A 23,140-nucleotide genomic window follows, 5' to 3' on the forward strand; every position below is an offset into this window, starting at 1 on the left:
ACCAAAAACTGGTACTCGAACCATAGATATAACACTCAAACAGAAGCTTCAACGAACACAGGTTAGCGCAGTTGCCACAATTCTCTCAATGTATATTCTCTATGTCCAGCCGAACGATTTACGTACTGTATACTTACATGAACATTTTTGTAACATTTTAGCTTAGTTTTCTATTTATCTTCCGTACACGGCTTGTCGGACAGTATACATTTCGTAGGACACGAACTACCAAGTTTGTGAAATTTCATAGACATAATAAGTATGCCTATGAATTTTGTGAATTTACCACAAGCACATAAAATTTGATTTTAAAGGTTATGTAAAACTGCGTACGTGTTTATTGTTTGAATTAAAAGTGGCCAATTCAACAAATATTTAAATAATTTATTACTTGTTCAACGTGATAGCGGTATTAGTTTAACCATCTGGTACGCTTTCGTGCAATTTTAACGAAAACTATGTCAAGTCCAAAGCAAGATTCTGCCCTAAAAGCAGGTCACCCTCCTGCAGGTAAAATATGTTACTGTTTATTTAAATTGTATTTACTTTTGGCAACATTTTTAATAAAGGCAGATTTTTTATCAGACTTTTCCTAAACTGTTGTTGCTAGGAAAGATTATCAACGTAAAAATAGCAATTGACAAACTATTAGCACTTTCCAATAAAAAATATAAAATTTGTATTTAAAATATGTTATACTTATTATATAATATTCTTTCAAGATATTTACCATAAGAGAATTAACTAAATTACATTTTACTTACACTTTTATGATTTTCTATAAATTTGAGCCCTTGAAAAGTTTGAATTTCTGGAGGTTGGAATTTTTATTATTTTATACTAATTTATTACTACAGTATACTTTCTCTATAACGAACACGGGTATTACGAAGTTTCGCTTATAACGAGGTACACTAGATGTCCCATGAAATTCCTATTGAACTATAATACCTCTATAAGGAGGCATATTTGGTTATAACGAATAACGAGGAAAAATGAAATCAAAGAATATGTTTCTTGACCTATTTTTTGCATGGTGATGGCCATAAATAAATACCATAACTGCCTGCATACAGGAATGCCCAACATCTGTGTGCTTATTGAGACAAGTGCTGTAATAAAATTCCACCTCCAGTAATAAACTTCTTCCTTCTTGTTTATCTATCGACCGATATTGAATATTGTTGGAACTTTACAATTTACGATGGTCAGCTTTCATCGTTGAGGTTGACCATTGACACCTAATAAACTACGTAAGAGGCATCAAAACATTTCAGTGGTGGTGGTATGCACAATATTATTGTTGTCTTATACAGTATGTCCCTGTAAGTTGTATCCATATGGAAAACGTTTTTATTATTAATGTTACGAAAAAAAGTTATTCTTTATAAAAAGCTCTGCATGGTCCAAAACCTAAGATTTAACCATCAAATATCAAATTTTGTGAATATTATATGAGGTATGTCAAAATTTTCAGATTTTCATTAACGTTTTTTGACTCCCAAACAATGAACTGTCAATACGGATGGAATGGCCCTGTCCCATTCAAATAGTGAAGCGAGATTACCACCAACATACAAGAAAGAGGTTCTAGAGAGAAACGGACAAGGTGCTGGAGAATTTGACAGGCCGTGTAATTTGAGTTGGACCCGATTAAATCAGTATTGACATTTCGTTGAATGGACCTCATATTTTAACTTTCAGGGCTGATTGGCAGTACATATTTCAAAATTTAAATACTTTTTGTATTTACAGAGTAAATAGAGTACAGATTACCATATTTGGTGTTTAAATCAGTTTAAATACTTTTCAGAATTGTTATTTGTATTTATCAAAACAAATACCTACTTTCCTAAAGTATTTGGGAGTTAAATAATTTTAAAACTATTTAAATACTAAATTACTGACTGTTTTATATAAAGTGAAGAAGTCCTTGATTATGTTTTTATGTTACTTTTTTTATATTTCCCCGTTTAAGTTGATATAGGCAACTCAAATTACACGGCCTGTCAAAGTCTCCAGCACCTTGCCTGTCTCTCTCTAGGACCTCTCTCTTGTATCGTGGCTGCATTAATTGTCTTCCTGCCTATTCCATCCGTATTGACAGTTCATTGCTCCCAAATCGGGTGCCGTTGTCAAAATACAAAATACTACTAATATAAACAAAAATGTTGTTGCTTAGTAAAAAAATTCTTCTAATAATTTATTTAATTTGACTCATTTATATCGGCAATTCAGATACATATGATACATTTTAAAGTAGAAAACTTTAAAATGATATTGCCAATATTTATGAGTTGCGTTCCTGGGACGACTTTACTGAAAGATAGTTCATTCGATTACATGAAATCAACCCCAACTCAAGAATATCCGTCACAAAAAAATTCATAGCATGTGATCTGTGTTTAAAAAGACAACCACATGCAATGGTGACATTAAAATTCTCGTGTTAGAGATCTCATAGTAAATCACGAGGGAAAACCAGGAAAAAATATTGGCTAATATATTTATGGAGGATTTCGAAACTAATATCATTTCTAAACAAAATTTAAAACCCACTGTATGGTGGAGATATGTAGATGATGTGTTTTCAATATGGCCTCATAGATCAGAATTGTTGGCTACATTCCTGAATATTATAAACGATCAAGAAGAGACAATAAAATTTACAATGGAAAAGGAATATAATAACACCCTGCCTTTCCTCGATGTTTTAGTCTCAAAGAAGGATACTGGATATGAGACTCAAGTGTATAGAAAACCAACACATACCAACAGATATCTCAATTACAAATCAAATCACAACATCAACGTTAAAAAGGGAATCATAAAATCCTTATATGATAGAGCCAAAATTACTTGTTCTAACGAAAATTCATTTTTAGAAGAAAAACAATTCTTAACATCTGTTTTATTAAAAAATGATTATCCTTTATCGTTTATAAATAAGGAATTGTCAAGATTGGATCGAATGGAACAGAACAACATAGAACGGGATCCTACAACATTCACAAGAAATAATACGAGGAAAATATCAATACCATACATAAAAGGACTATCCGAGAAACTTAAAACAATAGGAAATAAATTCAACATTTCAACAACATTCAAAACAACCAACACATTGAGATCTATTCTATCTAAAACTAAACCTAACAATGAACAAGAAAGGACAAATAATTGTATTTATAAAATACCTTGTGAATGCGAACAGTTTTATATGGGTGAAACATCAAGACCATTAAACGTTAGAATAAGTGAACATCAATCTTATATTAAAAAAGAGAATTTGATAGATCTCAAATATGTCAACACGCATGGGATAATGAACATAGAGTTCAGTGGAGAGATTCAAGTATAGTCCTGAAAGAAACAGATAGTAAAAAGAGAAAAATCAAAGAAGCGGCTCTAATTATGCTAAACGAAACCAATTGTGTCGCAAATTCCTCGGTGGAATGCAGTAGGATGTGGATACCCATACTGAAAGAGGAAGTCAATAGAAAGAAAATACCACAATTAGTAAGTCAATAGTCGAGTTAGTACATATTTTATATTTTAGTATTACTTATATATCCATGTATTATTGATATTATTTATAATTTAAACAAAATTATAGTAAAGTCAGAATTTGGTATTAATTTTGAGAGTAAATTAAATGTAAGACCAAATACTTACGATGTCGGGATAGTATCACAAGGTTTTTCCTGGTTTTCCCTCGTGATTTACTATGAGATCTCTAACGCGAGAATTTTAATGTCACCGTTGCATGTGGTTGTCTTTTTAAACACAGATCACATGCTATGAATTTTTTTGTGACGGATATTCTTGAGTTGGGGTTGATTTCATGTAATCGAATGAACTATCTTTCAGTAAAGTCGTCCCAGGAACGCAACTCATAAATATTGGCAATATCATTTTAAAGTCTTCTACTTTAAAATGTATCATATGTATCTGAATTGCCGATATAAATGAGTCAAATTAAATAAATTATTAGAAGAATTTTTTTACTAAGCAACAACATTTTTGTTTATATTAGTAGTATTTTGTATTTTGACAACGGCACCCGATTTGGGAGTGGAAACGTTAATAAAAATCAATTTTTAATAATATTGTGGCTTATTTCCCATTCTAAATAGTTAAAATTGTAAAAATGCCACAAGAAAATAGCTTCAGAACAACATATGGATAACTAACATTATTTTCAGTTATTTTAATTTAGATAACTCTTTTATTATTAATTTTACGAAAAAAAGTGATTCTTAATAAAAAGTTCTGCATAATCTAAAATCTAAAATACAAGCATCTTATGTCAAATTTTATCAATTTTATACGACGTATGTCAAAAAATATGAATTTCGCTCAAGAGTAAAATACGTTTATTTTTCACAATATCGAAAATTGTTATTATGAAAAGTTATTTAGAATTAAAAACTATGTTTCAGTATGTAATTACATCCTTCTAATTGAAATATTCTGAAGTATAAAGGTACTTTACTTTTGATCTAAATTTATCTTTTTTGACATACCTCGTATAAAATTGATAATATTTGATATAAGATGTTTGTATTTTAAGTTTTAGACCATCCAGAACTTTTTATTAAGAATCACTTTTTTTCGTAAAATTAATAATAAAAGAGTTATCAGAATTGAAATAACTGAAAAAATGATAGTTATCCGTGATTTTTCAAAAAAAAAATTTTTCAATTAGAAGGATGTAATTGCATATTAGAATACAGTTTTTAATTCCAAACAACTTTTCATAATAGCAATTTCCAATATTACGAAAAATAAAGCTACTTTACTCTTGAGTGAAATTCAAACTTTTTGACATGCCTCGTATAATATTCAAAAAATTTGATATTTGATGGTTAAATCTTAGGTTTTGGACCATGCAGAGCTTTTTATAAAGAATAACTTTTTTTCGTAAAATTAATAATAAAAAAGTTTTCCATATGGATACAACTTACAGGGACATACTGTATAACAAGATCTGCTTATAACGAGGTAATTAGTCCGCCATTTCAGTTCTCATTATAGAGGGAGTCTACTGTATTACCTTACTATTATTCAAGACTGGCTTCCAAATCTAGGAAGAACAAGTTGAGAATGTGAGCATTATAATAAAGCAAACTTTGTTTACAGTTATCAAACATCATTTCTATAGGGGAGATATGCCTGAGACGGCATACTCTTTTTTTAATGTTTTGTAATCGATAACCGATAGAGTTAGACATGTAATAAAAATCAAAGTCAGTGCTAGGACCATTTACATAAATATAATATTATTTTTTAACAACCTACACATTATAGTTTTTTTCTGAAAAAATAAATTGTAAAGTATTACATGTGCCATCTCACCCACATACATGTGGGTAAGATGGCATACCCTTGAAATAAAGGCACTAATCTCGACATAAGTCACAAATAATTTTTTTGTAGTCTTGGGTACACCGGCACATTCGGAATATGACCACTTGCCACAAATTTGGTATCTTAGTCAGGTTTCTCGAGAACGAGATAATGAAAAGAGGTCATTACAAAAAATGCAAGCAGCATCTTCCTCGTCACTTGCCTCAACATCGACGGAATCAATTTTGTCGGTTCGAATTCCTCTTAAAACGACTCATAACTGTAACGATAAACTTCAATCATATAACAAAATTAATGCAGTGTAAAAACGCATAAGGGTGAGATGGCATACCTATGCCATCTAATCCACATGCTTACTATGCCATCTCAGGCAACATTGCAATCATACCGTTTTTTTAACCTAATTTTTCTTAAGCGTATTTTTAAGATATAAATCGATACAGGCGTGATAGGCATAAGGTAAAAGAACATCACAAAATTTAAAAACTTAACTCAGGTGTAAAGACTCGCGAATTATAATGTGATACAAAAAAAAGTGAATAAATATTTTGTCCTACTTAATTAACATTCCAAAGGCTACTGCTGTCAAAATAAAACTAACATGCATAAGTTCAACAATGTTGACAAATTTTAATTTAAGGAACTGAAAACTATCACACTAGGCACCAAATTTGGAATAGTTTACGAAAAACGCGTGATATGCCATCTCAGCCAGTACCTATGCCGTCTCAGGCATACTTCCCCTACTAAATATCTGAAATGTTTTAATGTTCTGCTAGTGGAGTATCTGTAGTATGGTGCTTCTCAGAGACTTTTTTCAGTGCGACACAATTGACAGAAAAAAAGGTATGTCCGTGATACATACACATTTATAACATTTATTCCAGTTGTTGATAGATGGCGCTATAATCGGAAAAAAAAAGATTAGGTATTTACCCATTATTTACCTATTGCATATCTATATGACTATAATTTAAAGTTCTTCTCAGTCTTTCAGTGTGTCATTAATGACGTAATACTTATATGATTTTAAGAAGTTTTAAGAAGACATTTTAGTTAAATCTGACACTTGTCAGAATCGTAATCGTAATTTGGTATAAAGACAAATAAATTGTGTTTATTTCATTTATAAAAAGGTATGTTCTTTGATTTGTACAGTCTTATAAATTTTACAGATTATAGTCATGTAGATAATACATAAATCATTTTTTGTTCGATTATAGCGCCATCTATCAACAACTAGAATAAATGTTATAAATGACTTTAACCACAGACATACTTTTTTTTCTGTCGCTTCCAACTTAATGCGTTAGAAATAAATCGAAAAACTGTGATTCACGAAAGATGCCTCTGAGACGGAGTATAATAACTCCTTCAGCTCCTTCAACAGTTCCATCAGTGGCTGAAAATGCATAATCAGGAATTATGTCATAAATTAGCTGAAAAATTCCTGTTGTTCTAAAACTTCCTGTCTCATTGCCTGGAGTCGCACAACCCCAAGCTTCTGCAAGTAATGAACCGAATTGCATCCGAGTTATTCTTTGTGATGGATTGTTTTTTATCCAATTCTCCTAAGCTCCATAGAAATATATGATTTTAATGATTTAAAGAATGCTCAGTCCAGAGGTTGCAGATAGGGAGTTGTATGGCTGGGAAGACATGGCAGTAGTATTTTGGTTCCTTCAAAAAACCCTTTCAGGCCATTCACGGAAAATATTGGCGTTGATGTAACCTAACTTTTCTGACATGAATACTACAGTTCCAGGCAGAATCTTGTCTTCCCACTCTTTTTTTTTATTTTTTCATTTCATAATAACCGAAGGTGTCATAAAATTGAGTTCTGTATTAAGGACTCTCAATTATCTCTCTAAGGACTCTTCTGTACTATCAAGGATTAAGTTTCTCCTTTTTCCGAACTTATGATACTCGAGACACTCTTAGAGCCTTTCTCAGCAATTATGAAACCTGGCTTTTTTAATTATAGCCCTGTTTCGTCCGTTATATATCGATCCAGGTTTATTACTTAAATAAATTATTTGAACAGATGGTATCTTCGAGAAGTTCAAAATAAGATTGATCTTCATCTCTATCCATTGCCGGATTTCTTGCGACTGATACTCCTTCCGCCTTTCTGATTGAAAGAGTTGATTGGTTGGTTTTCTCTATTAAATGAGTGATTCAAATCCAACCCTTCTATAAAGCTATAGGCGATTTTCCTTAGTTCGGTTCTGGTAACCGGGAATCAATTTTTCTGCATTTTCTTAATATGCTGAACAAGTCTCTGCTCACACATTTTTTTGACCAGACATCGAGCCCATGCGTGTATAAGCAGAAGAATTTTCAGTTAAAAAAAATACCAAGTTTCTTGTAAAAGGTATATGTTAAAATACCCTAAATAAGGGTCACAATACAAAACGTTTTCGGATTAAGGAATCCATCATCAGTGTTTAAAAGCCCTAAAATTAAGCATAACCTAATTAAATGAGATAAAAGTTAAAATTGACAGAGGTTTTCAAGAACAAGAGGCCATACTTACAAATTTTGCATGCCTGAGCCACCAAAATGTATAGGGTAAAAACCCTATTTGGTAAACCCTATTGGGTAAAATTTGGTGGCTCAGGCATGCAAAATTTGTAAGTATGGCCTCTTGTTCTTGAAAACCTCTGTCAATTTTAACTTTTATCTCATTTAATTAGGTTATACTTAATTTTAGGGCTTTTAAACACTGATGATGGATTCCTTGATCCGAAAACGTTTTGTATTGTGACCCTTATTTAGGGTATTTTAATATATACCTTTTACAAGAAACTTGGTATTTTTGTGATTTATGGTATACAGCCAGCTACAGGAAGTTTATTTTCCTCGTGAATTTTCAGTTCTTATTCTTCGTTCTCTTTTTTTGATTCATCGCTTTTAATCCACAAGCAGGAAAATCCACCTAACCCTGGAATAGCAAAATTATTTTTAATCCCTAGAGACCGCCCTATCAACCACATAATAACCTAAAAATGGCCAAAAACCGCTATTTTTGCACTTTTAGTTTAGAGTTTCTCAGAAATGAGAGCCAATTCGACTATTTAGAGCTTAGATTCGTATTCAGCGCACCAAAAACCTTCGGAAAAGTATACTCCGTTTTCTGGGTCTGTTTGTCGGCCTGTATAATTTATTATTTTTTTATTATTTCATTGTTTAAAGTTATTTCTACTTGGGCGTTTAATAACTAAAATTTATACTGCAAATATTTGAAATAGTTCACGGAACAAATTTCTATTATTAAGAAACGAGAAAAATCCATAAAACTGACATAAAATGTATTATAAATTACTATTTATTACAAATATTATTGGATTCGTGAGATTATTGAAAGTTTTTCCACTATTTATAGTTAATTCCTAACCGTTATCAGTAAAGATTATTTTAAATACTGCATATATGTTATTAAGCGAGATTAATTTGTTGTATCATTGAACTTGATTGATAATTAGCAAAGCGATGTCAAGACCAAGAAATTTATAGGTCACGAGCTGATCTTGTTATAATTTTTATCAGATGTGGATATTGCTAGTAAAGCAAATTTGAATAGGGCTTTTCATTCACAGTCATTTGTTTCGAGCTTCTGTCATGTGTCACATAATATTAATATATCTCCGTCGTACGTTATTGGTATCTACAATAATACAAACCAAAGACGTATGACGTAGATATATTAATATTATGTGACACATGACAGAAGCTCGAAACAATTGACAGTCGATGAAAAGCCCTATTAAACAGGATATTGTTATCTTATATGGACTTAGAACCAGATAGGAAAAATTGGCTAATCATTTTAGGCACCATAAGAATCCATAACTTAAATAGTAGAACCTAAAATAAAATGTATGAGGACTATGCCGTCAATTTTCAGTGGCACCTAGGTCAAAGATGGAAAATTCAAACTTTCCACTTATGGACCGGATAAATAAATTAAAGGATTTCCCCCGTTAAGATAGGCAAAATGCCCACACTCCCAGAATTTAATTTTTTTTACATTCTATGTGATTAAAAAATAAGACTCAGCGCTATTTTAACGCACCAACCCCCTTCCCTCTCACCCACCATCACAAACGTGATTTTTTCGTTTTTATTTTTTTAGGTGGGATGCAATAAATTTTAAAATTTCAAAAAATTCAAACGCATGGTTGAGGCTTTTACAAAACATATCTATTTTAATAGACCCGTATAGGTCTGGATCGCGCGTATGAAAAAAAGTTGATTAATAGCAAGCTGAAAATTTGTTAATAGCTTAAGGGTGTCTAGTCGGATAAACTTTGATATAGGGGAACACTGGAACAGGGGCAGTTTTAATTGTGGAACAGGTTAAAAATTTGGACTGGTCAGACCACGAAAACCGCACATTTATTTTGTCCGACAGAATAGACTTAAACTCTCCGAACAGAGATTAAACTCTCATGCAAAAATCAGACTGCTATTTATCACCTGTCATAATTCCTGTCATTTGACATATTCTACATGTTCCACTCATTATTAAAACGCCCATTTGGTGATAAATAGCAGTCTGATTTTTGCATGAGAGTTTAATCTCTGTTCGGAGAGTTTAAGTTTGTTCTGTCGGACAAAATACATGTGCCGTTTTCGTGGTCTGACCGTTCCAAATTTTTAACCTGTTCCACAATTAAAACTTCCCCTGTTCCAGTGTTCCCATATATCAAAGTTTGTCCGACTAGACACCCTTAAGTTATTAACAAATTTTCAGCTTGCTACGAGTCCCAGTTGCAGTCGTTTGTTCCAAGTATGCTTTTGCCATGTTAGGCGGCTGTCTAGGTAAATCCCCAAGTATTTGACGTCACTTCTTATTGGCAGTGGTGTGTTGTGGTTGTACTATTTAAGTTATATACTCTTGCGTCGCCTAAAATAATTAGCAAATTTTTGCTATACGGCTCTTAGTCTATTATGGTTCCAAAACCATATATTCGGCGAGATACCATTCTTTAAATATAACGCTCTAAAGCAGAGGTCGGCAACGCGGCGCCCGCGGGCGCCACTGCGCCTTCAATAAATTTTAATGCGCCCTTAAACTATTGTTAATTTAGACAAGAAATTCAAAACGTATATTTTTTATACGTTTATATTAATAAATTTGTTAGGTCAAAAAATAGTTGGCGCCCGCCATGAATTTTTAATTTAGTATTTCACTCTTTACATTAAAAATGTTGCCGACCTCTGCTCTAAAGTATTACCATGTATTACTAAGAGAAAAAAAAATGAACAAGCACGTGTCAAAAATATCGATGTTGTACCGCCAAAAACATCGAGGTATTTCTAATAAAATTCAAATGTGGAGCCGATTGCGACAGCATACCATAACCTTGGATCTTCATGTCAACAACTCGCGGTATCTTTTATAGCGAAATATTTTTGGAACGGTCGCGACAAAATAATAAATATAATATAATTTAAATTTCCATTAGGCGGAAGTTATTGTTAGGTTTTTTTTCAAGATTGCGGAAACACACATTTTCGAGGCTTAAAAACTCATTTAAATTATTATTTTTGAGGTTGCCAAGTGCGTAAATAATTGAAATTTATACATTAATTAAGCCGCCGTGCCACCGCGGCGTAGCGCCTCGTAGTATAAGGTGCGTTTCTGTCGCACTATATGATTGACGAATTTAATTAGCACATTGGCAATAATTAATTGAATAAATAAAGAAATAAATTATTAAAAAACTTTAAAATTAAAATTACTATTAAAATTGTTTAAATAATTTGAATAAATGTCAAATATGTACATATTTGTTTTTTTTATACGTACTAAACGCGCATAATAATTAAAAAACAACCGTCTATATGGAAATAAGCTTATTACATACTCGTCAGAATCGTGAAGTTGAATGTTTAAACTTCAATTTAGGCACATAACAATCTCAAAAATAATAATTTACATGTTCAAGCCTCGAAAAAGCGTATTTTTGCATTTTCAGATTATAAATCGCTTATAACTCGAAAACTATAAACTTTTGAGAAAAATGAAAACACATTTTTTTGTTTCAAATGACCCACGAAACATAAAAAATATTTTCCGGAGCAAAAAAGTGATCTTTTGAATTTGTTTATAAAAATTGCCCGATATCCTTCTGATTTATTTAAGGGGGACATTTTTGAACAGAAACCGAATCAGAAAATTTTTCATACGGGAACAGCCCCACAATATGAACTAATCCGACTAATCGTTACGATTATTTATATTCTTTTTACTGTTCTTAAAAATTTTGGTATAAGAACAGTTAAACCACGAGTTTGTCGATAGTTTAAACGATAGTTTGTCCACAACATTATTCAACATGGCAATAGAATATATTACCAGAAAAACGAACAAAGGAACACTCAGAAATAGAGGAGGTCAAATTGTAGCATATGCCGATGACGTCGTGATAATGGCAAAGAGAAGAGATATATTAACGCAAATGGTAGAGGAACTCATTCAAGAAGGAAAAACAGTTGGTTTGAGTATTAACGAAAACAAAACAAAAATGTTAAGATTAGGAAAAAAACCTACCAATAGTGAGGTCAAAGTGGGAAGATACAAATTTGAAGAAGTAAGTAAATATAAGTATCTAGGAGTCATGCTGTCAAATGATGGAACAAGAGAAAACGAAATAAAAGAGAAATCATTGGCAATAAATAGAGCATTCCAAGCCAACAAAAAAATGATAAAAAGCAAGATATTAACAAAAACAACTAAATTAAGGCTCTATGAAACATAATTAGACCGACATTAATGTATGGAGCAGAAGTGATTACAATGACCAAGACAGACGAAGAAAATTTGAGAAGAACTGAGAGAAAAATAATTCGGGCAATATTAGGACCAATAAAAACAGCAGAAGGTGAATACAGGAGTCGAAGAAATAACGAAATAAATGAGGAATTGAAGGGGCAAGATATAGTCAGGAGAATAAAGAGACAAAGATTGAGATGGCTTGGGCATGTATGGAGAGCAGGAGAAGAAGCGATAATAAACATAGTAACAAAGTGGTCTCCGGCCGGTAGGAGACGAAGAGGAAGACCGAGGTCCAAATGGCTGAAAGAGGTGAAGCGAGATCTAGAGGACATGGGAATTAGAAATGCAGAAGAAAGAGCAAGAGACAGAAGGAGCTGGAACCGGATATGTAATGCAGTCTAATAAAAAGAAGAATGGAGGACTGATCCACCTCGAAAACATGGATCTAGAGAGCCTGTAAAGGCGGCGCTACCCCCACGGGGGTGTTTTAGCCACTATATATATATATATATATATATATATATATATATATATATATATATATATATATATATATATATATATATATATATATATATATATATATATATATATATATATATATTGTTATATTTCTATTTGATATGAAAATTGAATTTTAATAATTATAAACAAAATTCAATTTAATATAAAATATTTTCAATTTTCTCAACCACGGGCATATAAATTTAGAACAACCTGTATACAACAAATTGTTATATTTAATTTTAAGAAGTGATTAAACGAAACTCGGGAAAATGCGCTTAGAATAAACAAAGTGAATGGCGTACCATTATCGTTGTTCGCGGAAGGTTCGATCATTAGCCTATGCTAAATAAAACTCAAGTGAAATCGATAATAGGTCATTATCGTAGTTCGCGGAAGGTTCGATCATTAGCTTATGCTAAATAAGCCTCAGTTGAAGTAGATAATAGATCATTAAATTTTGTAATTAGTAGAAAGTAATTTTAGAATGGGAATTAACTATTTTTCTTTTGAAATCCATTAAGCATATTTAGAAAGATTAAAAATTGGTTTTTAGGAATACTGCGAATGAGAGTTGGTGGTGGAAGTTTGATTTGTGAATCTGGAAGGGATATTTAGAAAGTAGGGGAATGAATGACAAATAGAGATCAGAATGTTTTGAGCTGTCGAGAAGTGAAGTCCAGTAGTAGACGGTAGTGTACGGAGAGTGAGAAAGCCGGTGTAGTTCCGTGAGTGTGGAGTATCTATCGTGGAACGAGAGGTAGGCCAGATTGAGAGTAAAAGAACCTCCTTGAGCCAAGAGTTCCCGGTAGCTGATTGCAGTTTCGAAAAAGGTAGAACACAGCATCACGACAGAAGCAGGAAACGAGAGCTATACGAGCTAGTTTCAGAGGAGAACATTACTGGAAGCCAGGACGAGGTTTTGATTCCGCCAAGGATAGCAGGAAACGGGTCTTGTGTGAAGACATTCTCAGTTCACCAGAAAAAGGTCAGTCTCATTTGTTTGGACATGAATGTATGGGTTTTTCTTATTAAATACCACATTTAAAATTGAAGAAACATAATCAATAATATCAGAAAAGCTTCATCAAACTTAAATAGAATTGTTGCTAATAAATCATAATAGTTAAATGTTAATAAAAACTTTCAATTGGAAACCAAAAGGAAATAAGATTCCCATGTGTAAATGTTATGTTTAAGAATAATAAGATATAGCAAATATTAAGCAGTGATTGCCATTTAAATAAAATAAACAATATTTTGATTACAATTGTAACCCATATGTGTTATTATTTTACTCTTTTCTTTCCTATCCCGATTAGGAACCATTGAGAAATACTTAGAAGCCACGTATGTAAGTAATTAATTTTATAAAAAGCCCTGAGATTGAAAACATATTGATATGTGATCTGGTAAATTAATTAGATTATTATTAATGCATTGATTAAATTAAATGACATATAAAAATATTATCTCATATCAATAATCAAGATCACATCAATATATAACAAAAGATGTAGTTCTTTGAAACACACTCAGTGATCAAAAGATCCACAGACAGTTTAACGACCACTCGTACGAAATCAAACAAATGAATAGAGAATGTGGAAAAATCCCCTTACGAATAATTCACACATCCACCATTTAGGGCTGGGAAAAATTTTTTGAATAGAATCAAAGATCCAAACACCAGTTCTTAGAAATGTGTTTCGTCCTCTTCAACCTCTCTGGGTTGAAGCCAAAAATGTATGTAAGGATGGGGCCAAGCAGGAAAAATGTAAATGTAAAATTAGTAATAAAAGATTATTATTCTAAGTTTTGTACATATTTCATGTCATGGGACATGAAATAACGATTGGCAGGGATAACCAGACACATGAACTAAAAAGAAGAATCGTTCTTGGGTGGGCAGCATTTGGAAAACTGAGAGAAACTTTTAAGAGTGCCTAAAGAGAAAGGTATTTGATCAGTGCGTCCTCCCAGTCTTGACGTACGGATCAGAAACACTTACCTTACTTAAAGCCTCGGTTACCAAACTAAGAGTAACGCAGAGAAGAATGGAGCGGTCAATGTTAGGAATAACTCTGCGAGACAAAATCAGAAACGAAGAAATCAGGAGAAGAACAAAGGTGACTGACGTCATCAAAAGGATAGCTAACTTGAAGTGGAGATGGGCAGGACACATAGCGAGAATGACACATGGGCGATGGACAAAAAGGTTATTGGAATGGAGGCCAAGAGAAGACAAGAGAAGTGCCGGTTGACCGCCTACAAGATGGACAGACGACGTAAGAAAGCTAAATAAAAACTGGATGAGAGCCTCGCAGGATAGACGTGGTTGGAAATGAGGGGAGGAGGCCTATGTTCAGCAGTGGACTTTTGAGGCTGGATGATGATTGTAAGTTTTTATTATTACCTCAAATGCGATTAAAATAATAATTCCGGTACTTTTCGCAACCTAGTTTTCCATTTAGGTTCAAATGGTGACTTGGGTGTTACGTAACGTTTAGGTAGGGGGAGGGGGGTCAAAAATCTTCAAAAATTGCGTTACGTAATACTTGAACGCTCCCTAAAAAGTGACGGCACAGTGTTCATACGTTTTCTTTTAGGTTCTACTATTTAAATTGTAGGGTCTTATCGTGCCTAAAATGATGAGCAAAGTTCACCTATAGCGGCTTAGTCTATATTATAAAGGAAGATCTAAATTTTATGATTCATTTTATAGATGACATGCCTAGAAGGAGTAAAAATGTATAACCGATGGTATAAAAAATATATATAGCGATGTTATACTTGTATAATACCGCCTGCCCGAGGTCCGTTTTTTAGAATATAACTTTAAATTAGAGCACGCTGAAAAAATTTGCAATATCTCTGTTTCTATAGTACGCAGAAGCTTGATTTTTTGTAATTGCTGTAGCTCGATAAAATAATCTAAATATTATTTATCCTATTTTCACCTACCGGAAAATCGGAAAATCCCGGAAAAATAATACCCGGAAAGTTAAATTTTTTCATAAAAAGTTGAATTTTACTATTATTTTCTAAGAAGTGTTTAAATTTTATTGATTAATGTTGATTATTTATATAAATATAAAATAATTATTATTAATTCTTCTTGTAAAGTTGAAAAAGATACGCTTAAAAATTTATTTTAAAACAATTTATTCAGAGGGTTTAAAAACTTATTACTAAAAAAATCATTCGTTTTATATTTTAATTTAAATTAAACACATTTGGAGTATGTATTAATTTATAATTAATATTACATACTTATATAAATAATATAAATTAATTATTAAAATTTAAATGTTTCTTACGAAATAATTGTAAAATTCAATAACTTTTTTATGGAAAAATTAATGAATCTGTTTTTCCGGGATTTCAAAGTTAAATTGAAAGCGATGATTTTTTAAGCATAAATCTTGTATATATTTGTATCTACCACAATATTATTAACATTTTTTATTTTAGTGAAAGCAGGCGGTATGAGGATAACTCAACACAAAACAAGAAAAGATTCCGGAGGCATAACTGAAGATGTCACCGGTATCACAGTCTCCGGCAGTCCACCGAAGACGACTACCGTTTCTGGCGCGGTCGTCAAGGGACACGCCGATTTTCCTGCGGAAGCAGTGCAAAGTTTTCACAAAGAAAAGCCCCCAGCAATCCATCCTAACAAGCCAGTGGCTCACATCCAACAACCCAGGAAATAGATTAGATAGTTGCCAAATTATTCCTAAAAGAACTTATGTAAGATCCAAGATTTCCATAACGACATAGTCTATTAATATTTGTTTAAATGAAAGTACTTAGTAATAGTTTGTTAAAAATGTTACACGTACTTCAATATTTTATAATTATTATTTTTATGTACATATAGTCAGTCATAATGAGTTTAATTGACGAAGAAGAAGTAGATACATAATATTACTTTGTTTTTTTGATATAATACTTCGTTGTTGATGTTTTCTTTGTCTTTATTACTATCAGAACGTCTTTTTGACAAATAATATAGACTAACTCACAAACTATGTCTATTATTGTTAATTTAGTATGTAAATTTGATAAAATCTATTACACTTGTTAAATGTCTATATTATCAAATTAACAAAAATGAATTATTAAATTATTTTTTGTAATGAAATGTCGTTATGGAATTCAGTACATACTTTAAAATGCATTTTTTATTCTTAATATTCTTATGATTGAGTCTTTCAACATTCAGCACATTTGACACTCCAAATTATGCCTTAGATATTAATCAAAATTGAGATTTTCGACCTCGAGTTTAAATATTGGCGAAACATAGTGTCTGCTTCAAAGAAGTAATTGACCATTGATTTAAAAATGTGTGATATTTTATACCATTGCTGACTCCGAGCGAAATTTTTGTTTTTTTACTTATAAGTCACTCAGATTTTTTACTAAACAGATACATTTTTTAATGTAACTTCATTTTTTTCTAAGATATTTTCGTTCTTGAGTGAGCAGTAATATACAATTAATGTTGTAACAACTTACTTGCTGTAACTAGAGGAAAATGTTTGTATAAGTTTTGGTAAATTTTAAAACTTGAGGTACTTAAACGATTATAATAAGTTTTCATTAGACACACCGACAAAAAGCGGACAACTTTGATAAAATAAAAAATTTTAAAATGCTGCCCTTATAATTATTCTTCCGTTGAATTTTTCGTCTTCAGTAAGTGACCACGGAGTTTGATTTTATCATAGAAAAATATTCAGTGGGACTTAGATCTGTAATTAAGGCGGGCCAGTCTGGTAGTGTCGATTATATTCAGATATTTAGTTATTGAATACACAAAGTTCAACGCATTTAACACCGTGTGCATGAGGGTGGTCCGATAAAACTTTTGCAAACGTGCGACAGTTTGGAAACAAAACTAAACCGCACGGGGCCAATTCTGGAGAATAAGGTGGAAGAGCACTTTTTCTTCTACAAATCGAGTCGTTTTTTCCGCAAATCGTTGTCAAATCGGTCCAATAATTTGTCATAGCAGAACTCTATGACCATTTTGTCCTTCTCCGGGTAGCACACCTTGCAAGTCCCAGAAAACAATAGCATCGAAAAGCGCTGAAGTGGTCTCACAATTGGGCTTGCCCGGTATGAGCAAGCAAAGGCTTTCTCATGCCCAAAATGTCATGCAGGATATGACGTACGCGATCTTAAGAGACTACTGACTCATTTATCTCACGCACCTTTAATCGGCGGTCTGCCAATACGTGATCGGATATCGTGGATTTGACACGTTATCCACGTTATTGGTCTGCCAATACGTGGATTTTGACACGTTATCCTCCGTGATAACCATTTTCGGGGCACCTGGGCGTGGTTCATCAAAAATAGACGTGTAACCTCGTTGAAACTCATTAAACCAATAATTTTTGACGGTCGCCATCGAAGGAAAGAAATCACTATATATACCATCCAGTCGCTTTTTGGTTCCACTTCGCGATTTCCTGCATTTATAAATTATGTAAGGTTGCGTGACAAACTTGAAAGTAGAATGAAATAATCTAAATTATAGATCCATATTTATTCAATGATTTGTTTAATGGTAGCCAGTATTTGTCAATGTGTGTTCCGTATATATTTTTAAATATATTTTTGATTTCATTAAACGTTTCCCAAAGATAATTGATTTTATAAAATGTGTACTCGAAGGCAGAAAAAGTTTTTTAAATTTTTATAAAATGTGCAATTGAATTTATTATGTAATAATTAGATGTGGAATTTTGCATGAGTTATTATAGATTTACCTCTTAAGGAAAGGAAAATAATTCGGGATTCAAGAATGTTCTAAATAAAAGCAAATTGAAAGAAAATTTCATTTCTGATTTCAAAATTTGTCTTTTATTAACTAAAATTCAGATCAATTACGACAAAAAAGTTCCGTTGGATTTATAATTATTATAAAATGAAAATACTCTGATCATTTATATCGAATATTTTACCATGTGTTAAATATGTATATCGATCAACGAAATGTCAATACTAATGGAATGGGCATGAAGCGAATTTAATGCGGCCAGGATGAGATAGCGTAGTCAGGAAGATAATCGCCATCTTTCGTAAACAAAAAAATTGATAGTGGTAGTCAGGGTTGCCAGATTGGTGTATTTTCCCACAATTTTGGAGTAATTTGAAAGTGTCTAGGTGAATTTTTCTAAGCAAAAATGGTTGGGAGATTTTTTTGGGGGGACAATTATAGACGATTTTAAGAAGTCATGGTAAATTAAATTTGCGAATATACATAGAACTGTATATTATACTCTCATATAACCGAAGACGATAGGACCTATGAATTATTTCCAGGGCCCTCTGTTGATAAGTACATAGTATAATTTTGTTTTACTGTTCTCTACATTTGACTACTAATTTGAGCTTCAATTTGAGGGAATTTCAGTTTCTAAGTGGGGGATTTATAAAATCACATCTGGCAACTCTGGTGGTAGTTGTAGAAAATTTTCTCTGGCATTCTCTGTCTCTCTCTTGTATGTTGGCCGCAATCTCGCTTCACTGTTTGAATGGGACGGGGCCATTCGGGACGTTGTATTGACAGTTCGTTGATATTGATAGATATTTTTAAAATGTCTTAATTTTTTTTATATATTCATCAAGTAATGACTTATGCATTATTCCATTCAAATACTTTAAATTTTCACTTTTTTAAAGATCATATTCAGTGAGTGTTTAAAAGTTGTTATATTTTTTATTGCTTTTGTAATACTTAACATAGCTATTTTGTTTTTCAATTTAAATTTGAAGTTTAACGGTTTGGGTTTTTAATTTAAGTCTAAAATGGAAAGAAAAAAAATTTATTTGATGTCAGAATAAATAGTTTTTATTATACGTGTTTTTGATTTTAGATTTTATTTACGTACTTATAGTCCAAGTAATGAAGCTTAGAATAGGACAAAACCTCGCAATTTTTACAGAATGGATCGATTTGCTTGAAAATTTGAGAATAAGTAGTGGATAGTCCAAGGATCAAAAATCTATATGATGCCGAATGCATTTACCATGGGGGTGGTTGCCACCCCATCACGGGGGTGAAATTTTTTTTTATATTTTGACCACAAAAGTTGGTAAAAATATACATTGTAAGCAAAAAACGTTCTATACATTTTTTTGATAAAATTAATAGTTTTCGATTTATTCGCTATCGAAAGTGTTAGTTTTATATCGAAAAAATCAATGTTTTTAATAAGTTTTCTGCTAATAACTCAAAAAGTTATCGTTTTATCAAAACAACATTACTGAACAAAAATGTACCTTTTGAAAAATAAACAGAACTATTTTTTTTTTAATTTTCTTTAAGGCCAATGGTATTCGAGCTATACTTTATTATATGTTAGCTCTTCTTCGTCAAATGCTAAATATTGTAGTTTCAAAGTCAAAGGACAGGAAAACTATGCATTTTTCGAGGATTACTTGTTTAAACTTGTCTAAACTAATAAGTATTTAAAAATATCTATCTCCAGAAATAAAAAAGTCTCTAGCTCAAAAATTAAGTGACTTATAATGAAAAGAATGTCAGTCCCTATTTTTTTCAGCGATAAAGTGATGGGAAGCACCCTCTAATCACCACCCTAATTAAAATTAGTCATTGACCTTATTTGGTCTTCTTTATTTATGTATTATTAATTGGTTCTAGAAGGTTGACCGGCTTCGAATGATTAGTTTTTAAAAAAATGAAGTTAAAAGCGAATAACGAATTTTTGTAGTTTGGAAAAAAATGGATTTTTCTTCAGAATAGAAAGATTAGCATCAGAGATACGAAAAAATGTTTAAATATGAAATTGTAGCTTATTTAATTCCCAAGAAACTGATTTGAAAAAAATTTTTCTACGGCAAAAATTGAGTGAGCTATTGACAATTAAAACTTGTAATAACATGCAAAACCACCTTTACCAACCCATTCAAAGTCACCTCTTTTTGCGACTGAGGATTTTAAAAAGATTTAATATTAATAGGCTTATAGATCTTGTAAAAACTTATAAAATTATTTTTTAACAAACTTTCTAAGATAAAACATAAAAAAGTTACGGTTAAAAAATCAATATATTTTTGTGAAAAAAAAGGAGAAATCCAATTGGAAGCATAATAATGTAAGTTGGCGATGTTTTTAGTCATTGGCCTTATTTATTCTTCTTTGTTTATGTATTATTAATAGATTCTAGAAGTTTGACTGGCTTAGAATGATTAGTTTTTAAAAAACTGGAGGTAAAAGCGAATAACGAATTTTTGTAGTTTGGTAAAAAATGCCATTTTCCTCAGAATAGAAAGATTAGCATCAGAGATACGAAAAATCGTTTAAGCATGAAATTGTAGATTATTTAATTCCCAAGAACTAGGTTTGAATTTTTTTTTTCTACGGCAAAAATTGAGTGAATCGTAAATGAGTATATCGAAAAACATTGATTTTTTCGATAGGTATAAAACTAACACTTTCGATAGCGAATAAATCGAAAACTATTAATGTTATCAAAAAAATGTATATGGCACGTTTTGCTTAGAATAAACGTTTTTATCATCTTTTGCAGTCAACATATAATAAAAAATTTCCACTCCCGAGATGGGGTGGCAACCACCCCCATGGTAAAAGCGCATTTCGGCATCATATAGATTTTGATCCTTGCACTATCCACTGCTTATTCTCAAATTTTCAAGCAAATCGATCCATTCTGTAAAAATTGCGAGGTGAAAAGCTTCGGTTCCTGGACTATTACTTAAGCTGTCCTTTTATACTTTACGGCAGGGGTCACCAATTAGCGGTCCGCATCCGGACCGTATGCTAGTTTTTTGCGGACCGCGATTAAATTCAGAAATATAGTGTTTTGCAATTTTAAAAATGTTTGGCTATGAAATTGTGTACTATGTTTGGCTTAACTTATATGCGCAAAGCCGCTTTTTCATGAATTAACTTTAATAAAAATCGATACAGATCTCAGCTAACAGATGAATCTCAACTCCCTACCTAATGAAAATCAGTTGCACTAAATTCATTCCAGATTTCATAGACAGGTTGTAACATTTTTTTACACAGAAATCTTTTTTAAATCAATCAAAATTATCTGTTTGTTCCAAAAATGTATTTTTAGGTTTTGGGTGATTTTAAACAAAAATCGTTTCTTGTCATTTTTCTCAAAAGTTGAAGTTTTTGAGTTATAAGCGATTTAAAATGTGAAAAATGCGAAAATACGCACACACATTCTCGAGGCTTGAAAACTCATGGGTAAATTATTAGATTTCCGGTTGACTAGTGCCTAAATTGAGCTTATACATTCAATTTCAAGATTCTAGCGAGTAGTCGGCGCTTATTTTAATAGAGATCGTTATTTTTTTTTTAATCGCCGGGCGTCGCACTTTATGAGGCGTCTCTGTCGCATGTATACATTATTATACGTACTTATGCGAAAAATTCCTAACGAATACTGGACATTTATTAAAATTTTATAATATATTATTAACATAGTTTTTTTCAGATAATTTGTTCATTTATTCAATTAATTATTATTGCCAATGTGCTAATTAATACGCCAATCATATAGTGCGATACGCACCACGTAGTGCGACGCGCCGCCGCAGCGGAAAAGGGTCGAAAGACGCGTATAATTAACAATTAAAAACAACGGTCTAAATTGAAATATGGCCCGATTACTCATCAGAATCTTAAAATTGAATGTTTAAACCTCACTTTAGGCACTTGACAACCTCAAAAAGAATAAACTGGAACATGAAGTAAAACCACTTCTATGTAAAAGGTATATTTACTAAAATTTTTTAAAATCCCAATGGATTGAATAAAATGTGTTCTAATCTAATCTAATTAGATTCACTGACGATGGACCGATAGGTTCGAAAACGTTCTGATGAACACATTTTATTCAATCCATTGGGATTTTTAAAAATTTTAGTAAATACCTTTTACATAGAAGTGGTTTTACTTCATGTTCCAGTTTGTTTAACTATAAGGTATACAGCCAACCCAGGGAACTACCCCTTTTAGTTTTAGGTCAAAAATAATAATTTACACATGAGTTTTCAAGTTTCTAAAATGCTTATTTTCGCATTTTTCAGATTTTAAATCGCTTAAAACTAGAAATCTATCAAATTTTAAGAAAAAAGGTCTTTTTTGTTTAAGATGACCCAAAAATGTTAAAAACATATTTGCTGGGGCAAAAAACGTGATGTTTTGAATTTATTAAAAAAGCGTTTAACAATTTTCGACTATAGTTGTCATTTATATGGGTCTGCGTCAACAGGATATCTTAATAAAGTTGAAATCCAAAGGAATAAATGTTTAAGACTCTGTCTCGGTTACTTAAAATCTACTCCTATTGCTATTATTGAGATTGAAGCTAAGGAACCACCACTTACTCTACGTAGACAGTTTTGTACAGATAAGTTTGTAGCTAGAGCTATTTCAAAAAACGTCAGCTACTTAAGGACTAT

The 23,140-nt window shown here is 31.8% G+C and overlaps 1 protein-coding gene across 1 annotated transcript; it reads left to right on the forward strand.

Moving 5' to 3' along the window:
• The first annotated feature begins 282 nt into the window (after positions 1-282).
• On the forward strand, positions 283-19,532 carry LOC126880047 (death-associated protein 1). The gene is made up of 2 exons (XM_050643678.1): positions 283-510; positions 16,133-19,532. The coding sequence occupies exons 1-2, from the start codon at positions 459-461 to the stop codon at positions 16,372-16,374; spliced, it is 294 nt and encodes a 97-aa protein (XP_050499635.1). The 5' UTR covers positions 283-458; the 3' UTR covers positions 16,375-19,532.
• The last annotated feature ends 3,608 nt before the right edge of the window (positions 19,533-23,140 follow it).

The sequence above is a fragment of the Diabrotica virgifera genome, chromosome 2, assembly GCF_917563875.1.
Source record: "Diabrotica virgifera virgifera chromosome 2, PGI_DIABVI_V3a".
NCBI lineage: Eukaryota > Metazoa > Arthropoda > Insecta > Coleoptera > Chrysomelidae > Diabrotica > Diabrotica virgifera.

What these genes read in the sequence shown, in the direction of transcription:
- LOC126880047 (XM_050643678.1), top strand. Translation starts at nt 459, where the DNA reads ATGTCAAGTCCAAAGCAAGATTCTGCCCTAAAAGCAGGTCACCCTCCT. An exon ending in AGCAGGTCACCCTCCTGCAG is followed by an intron (nt 511 to 16,132) that starts GTAAAATATGTT and finishes TTTTTATTTTAG; the next exon opens with TGAAAGCAGGCGGTATGAGG.